The sequence below is a fragment of the Ascaphus truei genome, chromosome 7, assembly GCF_040206685.1.
Source record: "Ascaphus truei isolate aAscTru1 chromosome 7, aAscTru1.hap1, whole genome shotgun sequence".
Taxonomy (NCBI): domain Eukaryota; kingdom Metazoa; phylum Chordata; class Amphibia; order Anura; family Ascaphidae; genus Ascaphus; species Ascaphus truei.
In genome coordinates, this window is record NC_134489.1 from 40511226 (window position 1) to 40522587 (window position 11362).

Sequence of the window (11362 nt, forward strand, 5' to 3'; positions counted from 1 at the left end):
ATTAAAAATGTAATTCAGAATTGTTTTTTTTTTTTTTTATATGCTACAAGTAGTTTCTCATAGTACAGAACAGATTTATTAAACAAAAACACACATTCGCCACCAGTCTAAGCTCTTTCAAAACTAGCTGTCTCACATTTTAATCTGTCCTGTAAGTGTTACATCCGCCTATAACATATTATCTCTAACTGTGCATGCAATGTCTTGTATATAATACATACCCTATTCACTTATGTAACTAAGTATTGTAACCATGTATTATTTGTCATCTTAGCTCTATGCTCAGGACATACGTGAAAACGAGAGGTAACTCTCAATGTATTACTTCCTGGTAACACATTTTATAAATAAATAAAAATAAATAAAACATGCAGGATATTGCTTGGTCTGCAGCTTTAAGTACAGATTTTCTTTACTAAATGTCACGCTCTGCCCACCACAAACTAGACGAGACCCTCGGTACTGAGGTGGGAATAGAGTAAACACAACCGACAGGCACGAGAATCTGATCTGGAGTGTGCGTAGTTGCTCGCGCCGGGTCAGGAGCAGGGAGGGTAGAGGAGTAGTGAATACTTGCCGAGTTGAGGGTAATAGAAGTACGAAACGTTGGAGGTACTAGTCGCTGGGGACGGTGCTGGAGAAGGTAGAATAGTCGAGGTCCGAGAGCCGAGTTCAGGTTGGAGAGTTGCGGAGGGTTGAGGATAGCCAAGATCGGGGTTCCAGAGAAGCGGTGGTCCAAAGGCAAGCCAAGGTCGGTACACGGGAGATCAAACAAGACAAGGCAGGATATCTAGGAGACAAGAGAGGTAAGCACAGGAAGCTTATGCTCAGCCAATGTGCCAGTGGCACTGCTGAGCCTAAATAGGTAAGACAGCCCAATAGGAGCAAGAGGCGGAACCGGGGCGTGTTCGTGCGGAGCCTGTGATAGGCTATGGTAAGGAAGCCAGGTGAGAGTGCTGAGGCAATCAGTGCCTGTTGCCACGGAGCTTGGGTGCGTGGCGCGCGCACCGCGCACAGGGAGTGTGCGCCGTGATCCAGAGGTGGGAACTCCCGCTGTGACCTCAGCCCGCATGCGCCCGCGCGAGGACGCTGTCCAGCGCGAGGAGCCGCGCGCATGCGCGGAAGAAGCGGGAGTGCGCGAGTGCTGGGCTCCATCAGCGGCCGTCAGGGCAGGTAGGGGAGTAGTTTGCCTGCGTGTGACGTGCGTGGCACCTGGCTCCTGTCACTAAACAGGGACCAAAGAGTCTGCAAGTGAAAATTGGATATCTCTTTGGTGTTGGGAGCGACTTAAGAGATATATAGTACGGCTACGCTTACAGTACCGGCGACGGCTACACGACGGTAACTGGAAAATCAAATAAAGATGACTTCCAGCGATCGCAACCAATCCGTTACGCCGCGCTTACTATAAGCGCACGCAACGGCGGCAATGCATTTGTTTTGCCGTGGCGTTGCTATCGCCGTCACTATACGCGCAGCATAACAGAGTGAGGGGAGAGATTACTAATTTGAGGGACCCTGCGCAGGTGAAAAGTGAGAGCTAACCCTTGTCACATATACAGGTCACGTTCTCACAGGTGTGCCGTTCGTGATAATATAGTATATGACATAATATAGTACAGTTTTATTATATACTATGATACATGACATAATATAGTAGTTTTATTATATACTATGATACATGACATAATATAGTAGTTTTATTATATACTATGATACATGACAAATTATAGTACAGTTTTATTATATACTATGATACATTACATAATATAGTACAGTTTTATGATATGACATAGTACAGTAGTATGATATGATATATTAATTATAGTAGTTTTATGATATATGACATAATAATAATATAGTAATTATGATATAATGTGACATATTATAGTATAGTTGTATGATATAATATAACATATAGTAATAATAATATAGTAATTATGATATAATGTGACATATAGTACAGTTGTATGATATAACATATAGTAATAATAATATAGTAATTATGATATGATATATTATGCACATACTGTAGGTATATCTTTACCTGGGTCCTGCCCAGTCACTGATTACGTCACACATCTCTCCACCTCTGCGCACCAAGTATGCCCGTAGTCAAGATGGCCGCCGCGTCCTTCAGGACAGGGCTAGTCACCTGAGACCCTTCCGCTTCCGGCTACCACTCCTCCCCTGCTTCAATATGGTGGATGAGGCGACGCGCCGGGTGGTGTCGGAGATCCCCCTGCTGAAGACTGGCGCGTGCCCTCGCGACAAGGAGCTGTGGGTGCAGCGGCTAAAGGAGGAGTACCAGACGCTCATTAAGGTGAGGGGGTGTCACACTGTAACCTGTCCGCCCGGAAACGCCTACTGCTATCAGCAGGTTCCGGGGGTGGGGAACATACTGAGAGCTGCCCCCGGGCTGGGGTCTGTATGATAGTGTGGTGGGGGTCATGTGACCCACCAGGCTGCTGCAATGGGCCATTAAGGGGAGGGGTGTGACGGTGAAACGGGTACCGGTGGGGGACAGGTTCCGCTCACGTGTTACTTGCTGAAGACTTAATGAGTATCAGTGACACCAGTGGAATGGGTCCCTCCTTCCCCAGTGACACCGGTGGAATGGGTCCCCCCTCTCCCCCAGTGACACCGGTGGAATGGGTCCCTCCTTCCCCAGTGACACCGGTGGAATGGGTCCCCCCTCTCCCTCAGTGACACCGGTGGAATGGGTCCCCCCTCTCCCCCAGTGACACCGGTGGAATGGGTCCCCCCTCTCCCTCAGTGACACCGGTGGAATGGGTCCCCCCTCTCCCCCAGTGACACCGGTGGAATGGGTCCCCCCTCTCCCTCAGTGACAGCGGTGGAATGGGTCCCCCCTCTCCCTCAGTGACACCGGTGGAATGGGTCCCCCCTCTCCCCCAGTGACACTGGTGGAATGGGTCCCCCCTCTCCCTCAATGACACCGGTGGAATGGGTCCCCCATCTCCCCCAGTGACACCGGTGGAATGGGTCCCCCATCTCCCCCAGTGACACCGGTGGAATGGGTCCCCCCTCTCCCCCAGTGACACCGGTGGAATGGGTCCCTCCTCCCCTTCGGTGACACCGGTGGAATGGGTCCCTCCTCCCCTTCGGTGACACCGGTGGAATGGGTCCCCCCTCTCCCCCAGTGACACCGGTGGAATGGGTCCCTCCTCCCCTTCGGTGACACCGGTGGAATGGGTCCCCCCTCTCCCTCAGTGACACCGGTGGAATGGGTCCCTCCTCCCCTTCGGTGACACCGGTAGAATAAATCTGTATCTCTACAAGTTTACTGGAGCTCCCAGTAACACCAGTCTGTTCCTCTCTCCCAGTAACACCAGTCTGTTCCTCTCTCCCAGTAACACCAGTTTGCTTGTTCCCTTTTTTTGTATGTATGTCTTTATTTATATAACACCATTAGTGTACATAGCGCTTCGCAGCAGTAATACACGTGACAATCATATAAATAACAAATAACAGATCATGGGAATAGGCGCTTCAGATATAAAAATGAACATGTAGGAAAAGGAGTCCCTGCTCCGAAGAGCTTACAATCTAATTAGTAGGTAGGCAGGAAGAACGTACAGAGACAGTAGGAGGGTGTTCTGGTAAGTGTTTGCAGGGGGCCAAGCTTTATGTATCAGGTGTATAGTATTAGCAAAACAATGGTACCGGGCGCTTCTAATAGTGACTAAATGACAATAAAGTGATATAAACGTGATAAATGAAAATACAAGAATTAATAAAAATGATTAATAAAAATGTGATGTGAAAAAATCCTTCACCAATGTGAAAATGAGTATATAAAAATAGCAGCTCTACACCCTTAAAGGACTGTCCAGGTTCAGAGTTCATGCGTTTTTCTTCCAGGTGGGGGGAGCGCTCAAATCGTGAGATGATAAACAGGGAAAAAAATGGAAGACATAATAGTGCAGACCAAATACAATAGGAGCAAACAATATCTCTAGAAAAGGTCTCACTCACAATGTATAGGTAAAAAAACAGACGTGTCAGAGACCCTGCTTTCTCTGACTGGAGCCCTGGTATAATGGATGCCTTCTGATGATATAGGTGTCAATTCAGTACATCTGATGGGCTATAGAAGTCCGTAATTTCTGAGTGGACCTCCCAAGAATATAATGAAAAAAGAGAGCACAAAATGGTGTAGTGCATAAGGGTATATTATGGCATAAATACACATAGAGAAAACACTAGGGTTAGGGAGTGATCACAGAACCACACCAATTGAAACAAAATAATGAGTGAATAAATGGTAATCCAAAAAGTGGGTGCAAACTGTGAACTGATTAGTGAATCAGAAAAGGGGGGAAGGAAAACACAAAATGGATGTGTCTCCTAAAAGAATCCACTATACTGCACTCCTACTAGATTTAAAATTTAACTTTTAATATATTTACATAAAACATATGTTACCAAAACGTCGTGTATTGTGCATTAAGAATAAATTAAATAATCAATACCTAGCGTCCGTGTCAGTGAATGTACGTTGAAATAGTCTCAAACAACAAATTGTAGTAGAGATTACAGGACACAGGGCGCTAATGGTCCGGGTATGAACCCATCTGGGGCACCTATGAGATCAGGTATATATGTAATTATAAATATAACTTACAAACTCAGTGACTGATTGTGTCATGAAAATACAGCAGTCCTGCTTCAAACTTTAAACCACAGAGCACTTAGGGATGTCTGTTAGAAAAGTATTACCATCCTATATGTATTGAAGTGCTGCTGACAGTATGGTGATGGAGAGTAAAAGATTCACAGCATTGTGAAGCAATTGTTCACAGCATTTGAATCAGTGAATCATTCTACAGCACACTCCAAATAATCATATTATATAAAGAGAGCAGGCAAGCTTGCGCACTGAGTGTTAGTGAGAGTATCAAATTCAGATCTACATAGATAGAGCCAGGAGACTACAGAACACTACATAAAAGCAGCTCCAAGTAGGAGACTGACAACATTGCGCGTCCAACGCGCGTTTCCCTCCAGCAAAGGAGCTTCCTCAGGGACAAATATACACATAGGTAATACAATCACATTTGCACAGTATTAACAGGAAGTGACGTCACCGGACGTGACGTATGCGGAAGGATCACCAAGTGACTACGAGCGGCATCCCCCCACGAATCACCTACGGCTCTCTCCAATGAGTGTTAATACTGTGCAAATGTGAGTGTATTACCTATGTGTATTTATGCCATAATATACCCTTATGCACTACACCTTTGTTCATTATATTCTTGGGAGGTCCACTCAGAAATTACGGACTTCTATAGCCCATCAGATGTACTGAATTGACACCTATATCATCAGAAGGCATCCATTATACCAGGGCTCCAGTCAGAGAAAGAAGGGTCTCTGACACGTCTGTTTTTTACCTATACATTGTGAGTGAGACCTTTTCTAGAGATATTGTTTGCTCCTATTGTATTTGGTCTGTACTATTATGTCTTCCATTTTTTTCCCTGTTTATCATCCCAAGATTTGACCGCTCCCCCCACCTGGAAGAAAAACGTATAGAATTAGCCACGGAGCTACTCATGCTTCGTTTAGCAGGTGTGTTTTAAGTTGGGTCTTAAAGGTGGATTGAGAGGGTGCTAGTCGGGTATTTAGGGGAAGGCCATTCCAGAGGTGTGGGGCAGTCAGTGAGAAAGGTTTAAGGCGGGAGAGGGTTTTAGATACAAAAGGGGTAGAAAGAAGACATCCTTGAGCAGAACGCGAGAGTCGGAATCTGCATAGTGAGAAATTAGGGCTGAGATGTGAGGAGGGGCAGAAGAGTGTAAAGCTTTAAAAATGAGTAAGAGAATTGAGTGTGTGATACAGGATTTAATAGGAAGCCAGGAGAGGGATTTCAGCAGGGGAGACGCTGAGACAGATTTAGGAAAGAGTAGAGGGATTCTGGCAGCAGCGTTTAGGATAGATTGTAGGGGAGACAGGTGAGCGGCAGGAAGGCCGGACAGCAGGAGGTTACAGTAATCGAGACGGGAGAGAATGAGGGCCTGAGTCAGAGTTTTAGTAGTCGAGCAACAGAGGAAAGGGTGTATCTTTGTAATATTGCGGAGGAAAAAGCGACAGGTTTTAGATACGTTTTGAATGTGAGAGAGGAGTCGGGTGTGACCCCTAGGCAGCTTGCTTGCGCTACAGGGTGTATGACATAACTTCCAACGGTAATGTGTAAGGAGGTAGTGGGGCCAGGTTTGGGATGAAATGTGAGGGGCTCTGTTTTTGACGTGTTGAGTTTAAGTCGGCAGAGGGCCATCCAGGATGATATTGCAGTGAGATATTCAGAAACTTTGGTCTGTACAGCTAGAGAGAGTGTGTACAGAGAAAGGAAGAGAGGTCCCAGGACAGAGCCATGGGTACCCCCACAGAAAGATCAATGGAGGAGGAGAAGGGTTAGCAGAAGAGAGACTGAAAGTACGATGTGAGAGGTAGGATGAGATCCAGGATAGAGCTTTGTTCCGAATACCAAGAGTATGGAGAATGTGAAGGAGAAGAGGGTGGTCCATGGTGTCAAATGCTGCAGAGATCGAGTAATATGAGTAGAGTGTAATGACCTCTGTCTTTGGCAGCATGGAGGTCATTAGTTTCAGTGGAGTGAGCAGTGCGGAAGCCAGATTGTAGAGGGTCTAGGAGAGAATAGGGGGTGAGTACCCCAGTTTGCTTGTTCCCTTTCTCCCAGTAACACTAGTTTGATCTATTCCTTCCCAGTATGTGGAAAACAACAAGAATGCAGACAACGACTGGTTCAGACTGGAGTCTAACAAGGAAGGCACCAGGTAGGACCCAGCCATCACCGGTGCTGTATGCCCACTTCTAGCACTAATGGGTTTCAATTTTGTGAGTGGGAGGGGCTCGCTGTTTAATCCCGAATGTGACGTTACCCAATCGGCACGCTCCTTTCCGCCGCAGAGTTCACACTTTTGCCCTGCTGGTCCTTCTGGCAGCGAAAGTGTTTCAGTAGCGAGTGAATGTATCACGCACAAGCTTCAGTCCGATAAGTATATACGAGATGTAACCGTTTCCCTGTTCTTGTCCATTCCAGGTGGTTTGGCAAGTGCTGGTACATCCACGACCTGCTGAAGTACGAGTTTGACGTTGAGTTTGATGTAAGTCTGTGGTTACCATGCAGGTTATAGTTGTGGAGATGTGTATATGCACTGTAGCCTTTAAAGCTGCAGACCAAGCAATATCCTACGTGTGGTTATATATCTATATATAGATATATAATCTATCTCTGAATGTCATTTTTATATAAATTTTTCAAACAGTTGTGGGGGGAGGGGGATACGAAAATCAGACCGGGGGGGGAGCGGAAGGAATGGTGCAACATTCCTGCCGATCTCCCGTCACATAGTAAAAATACACAGTACATGACCGCTGGCAATAATAAGTACGTTTTCTGAATGAATTACATTTTTAATGTATTATAATGTAACAAGCATTTCTTGCTTCTATTGCAACCATTTACAAAGTCACATCCCCTTCCTCTTCTGAAACAGACTCTGTCACACACCCTTTTTGAGTCCTGCCCTCTCTCTCTAGCACCAATTGTATCTAGTGACTGCCTGGTCACATGATCTTCCCCACATAACTTTGTCATATTAATATGCAAATACATTCCACTGACTGCAGAATACTGCTCTGCAGCCATTTAGTGAGCCCCCAAGCCGAATCTTCACTGATCGATCACAGGAGAACGGATCGATCAGCAACTTCGCTAATTACTTATCATTATGTGGATTGTATTAATACACATATTAAAGGGGGGAATTTTTGTTTTAAATGGTAACTTGGGCTGCTCCTCTTAATGCACCATCAGTGTAGTTCTGTGTAACTGTGACTGTGCACAAGATTTAAAGACATCACAAATCTCTTCTCCAGAAGTATAGTACCTAAAGTACAACTTAAGTTGTGAGGTATGGAAGTTTATTATTTATTTAAATTAAATACTTTGAGAGTTCTCTCGTTTTCAAGTATATCCTGGGCATAGTTATGATGACAAATACATTGTTACAAATTCATAGTTACTTTAAGTGAACAGGGACAATACATTCCAAGTACAGTTATAGGCGTATGTAACAGTTACAGGCCTGATTAAAATGTGAGACAGCTTTAATTTTGAAAGAACTTAGACTGGTGGCGGCTGTGAGAGTCTCCAGTAGACTGTTCCAGTTTTGGGGTGCACGGTAAGAGGAGGAGGAGCGGCCGGATACTCTGCTGAACTTTGGGACCATGAACAGTCTTTTGGAGTCAGATCTCAGATAAGTGCTGCGTGTGGTAGAGGTGAGGGGCTTGTTCAGATAGACGGATAGTTTGCCCAGAACGTATTTGAAGACAAGGCAGGAAAGGTGAACTTTGCACCTAGACTAAAGTGATGACCAGTCTAGTTCTTTGAGCATTTCGCAGTGATGTGTGTTGTAGTTGAATTGGAGGACAGAGCGGCATATTGAGTTGTAGAGGGTATAAAGTTTCCACGGGTGTATAAATAACGGTAGCATTGTAGAGAAATGAAGGTGTGCTGAATGGGAATTCTGCATGGAGCATCTCGTAAACCTGTTTCTGTGACCTCAGAAGTCTTTCTTATATGTGCCATATGCTAATCCAGGGGTGGCCAACTCCAGTCCTCAAGGGCCACCAACAGGTCATGTTTTCAGGATATCCCTGCTTCAACACAGGTGGATCCATCTTTGACTAAGCCACTGATTAAGCCACCTGTGCTGAAGCAGGGATATTCTGAATGGAATGGGACATTTAATCGCTGCCATTTTGCCACAACCAAATGGCTGCAGCTGATTCACCGCTGGTATCCACGCCACCGGAATCCCCACCGCCGGCTAAGGTAAGTTTTATTACTGGTTAGGATAGGGGGTTTACTTAAGGCTTTTAGGGTAAGTTCTAGGGGTAGGGTTGTTTACTTAGCAGCGGCAAATTGGCCTGCAGAGTGAGTCGCGGCGAAACAGCCGCGACCAAATGTCCTAAACCGTATCCTGAAAACCTGACCTGTTGGTGGCCTCAATCCTTTGAGGATTGGAGTTGGCCACCCCTGTGATAATGTGCCCTTTTATTATACACAGATTCCAGTTACATATCCCTCCACGGCTCCTGAAATCGCCATTCCAGAGCTCGACGGTAAAACTGCCAAAATGTACAGGTACGCGGCCTCTCTGCTCTTCATCAATGGGCGGGTTTGTAACCTCACTTCAGGTAGATATTCCTGTGTCCACGGGTTGAATGTTAAAAGGCGCAGAGAAGTACTACAGTACAAACCACAGGTAGCTTAGTGCCGGGTTCATCAACCGGTTCAGAACAAAGGTTAGGAATAGAAGGGCCACAAGGATACTTTAGGATTGGATAACAATGACACTGAGTGTGAAGCAGGGAACCTGGTTCAATTCCCGGTGTCGGCTCTTTGTGACCTTGGGCAAGTCACTTTATCTCCCTGTGCCTCAGGCACCACCAGCATAGATTGTAAGCTCTGCGGGGCAGGGGCTGCGTCCTGCATGCTATACTGTAATTGTGACGCAGTTTGATTCCCATTAGGAGATAAGCCCTATATGACATAACGTTATTACATTTAAACACTTTTTTGTAAATGCGTGTAAAATATATACACATACACACATACACACATACACACATACACACATACATACATACATACATCTTAAAGTGTCAGCAAAGGGGTCACTTTCAGAGCTTTAGAAGGCTATATTTGACCTGCGGTCTGCCAGTTGAAGCCTCTTCTGTCTTTCCTTCATCTCTCTACTTATCTTTCGCCATTTATTTCTTCTCCTTTTTTTTCTTTTTTTACTCTCCCCCTTTTTCCCATTCCTTGACTCCTCTGTCTCTTTTTCACCCCACCCATTCTCTGTGTCCTCAGTTTCCCTCCCTCTTCTGTTCACACGCCTTCCCTCTCTTACCCTCTCTCCCTTCTCTCTCCCCCTCCCTAGGGGTGGGAAGATCTGCCTGACGGAGCATTTCAAGCCTTTGTGGGCACGCAACGTTCCCAAGTTTGGGCTGGCACACGTCATGGCATTAGGGGTAAGTGCCCTGGCTGTGAGAGTGACAGCATCTCTAGAAATGAAGCACCGCACCAATACTTTCTTAATGGCGCTTGGAGCGCTGATTGTGCGCTGGGGAGACTGTTTTTGGCTTGCAGTGACGCCTGTGCTTTCTCCTGTCACACAGCTGGGTCCCTGGTTAGCCGTGGAGATACCAGACCTGATCAGTAAGGGACTGGTCCAACATAAAGCAAAGTGACAACAGGATGACACACAGCAAAATAAGCAGCGAAGCATCAGGTGTCTCAAATAAACATTGCTGCGTCTGTGCTCTCATTTACAAGACTCTGTGTTTATTGTGTTTCTATTTTAAGAGAACATTTACATGAACACACAGAATGCTTCTCTCAGATCTGTCTGCCCATTCTGGGCTCGCGGCAGAGCGCTAACTTGTCATCCATACCGAAACATAATAAAAGTCTTTGCAATGTTTATCTGATTCACTGTGTGTATGTGTATATCATTAACAAAAATAAGTATATGTTGGAGGCACACAAAAAAATTAAATATTGTGTGTGTCATTTTTGTTGGCGACACTCAAACATGTATGTCACGATGACTTATGACAGGCTGCAATTTACACCAAATATATATAATATAATATATATATAACTGGGTTGAACTGGGACGAGACTTAGATATGATAAAATATAATTTATTCCTTGATAAAGGTGAACACAAAATATACAAATAACAGGCTAAATATGGACACTTACTTAAAGATGGAAATGATGAAACGGTCACATCTGGACTGGCAGTTCATACAGCAATATTCATCATCCCAAGACACGAAAAGCCATGAACTGGCCTTGCATGCAGACATTGCATAGCATTTCTCTCAGCAATCAATATGGTATAGAAGAACACACGAAGGACAATAGCCATAGGCTGAGCCTGGTTCTTATACAATTATTTCCCTTTGAACACAACCTAAACCCAGCCCCTCTCATAAATCAGCGGTGAAGTTGACAGTTTTCCTCAGAGTAAAACTCCTCCCACCCAAGGACATTTAAAAACTGCTTTTCCCGATCTAAATAACTTCATAACTTCAGTTCAGTAATACTTACTAACTTCAGTTCAGTAATACTTACTGGCACGCGAGACATATTAATACATTCCGTAACGCATGATGCTCCCAACGAGACTAAATATTACCGTGTAATACTAAAATTAATAGAGATATTAATATCTGCCTCTTCGAACCGGTTAAAAATTAGGTGTCTGTATTCGTTAGTTGGGGCTTGGTCCCACGAATACAC

At 45.0% G+C, this 11362-nt stretch overlaps 2 protein-coding genes across 5 annotated transcripts in view; one reads left to right on the plus strand and one right to left on the minus strand.

The window, feature by feature from the left end:
• The window catches only part of LOC142499070 (gonadotropin-releasing hormone II receptor-like), an 85034-nt gene extending 82632 nt beyond the window's left edge, over positions 1 to 2402 (minus strand). For 2 of the 4 annotated variants that reach the window (XM_075607892.1, XM_075607891.1), the window contains exons 1-2: positions 2031 to 2402; positions 578 to 790 (exon numbers count right to left, since the gene is read on the minus strand). The gene's annotated coding sequence lies outside the window, so the exon portion shown is untranslated. The remainder of the gene's footprint in view (positions 1 to 577; positions 791 to 2030) is intronic. The other 2 variants (XM_075607893.1, XM_075607894.1) reach the window with 2 other exon arrangements.
• Positions 2141 to 10535, plus strand: UFC1 (ubiquitin-fold modifier conjugating enzyme 1). The gene is made up of 6 exons (XM_075607898.1): positions 2141 to 2323; positions 6751 to 6818; positions 7085 to 7148; positions 9117 to 9193; positions 9993 to 10083; positions 10231 to 10535. The coding sequence occupies exons 1-6, from the start codon at positions 2201 to 2203 to the stop codon at positions 10300 to 10302; spliced, it is 495 nt and encodes a 164-aa protein (XP_075464013.1). The 5' UTR covers positions 2141 to 2200; the 3' UTR covers positions 10303 to 10535.
• The last annotated feature ends 827 nt before the right edge of the window (positions 10536 to 11362 follow it).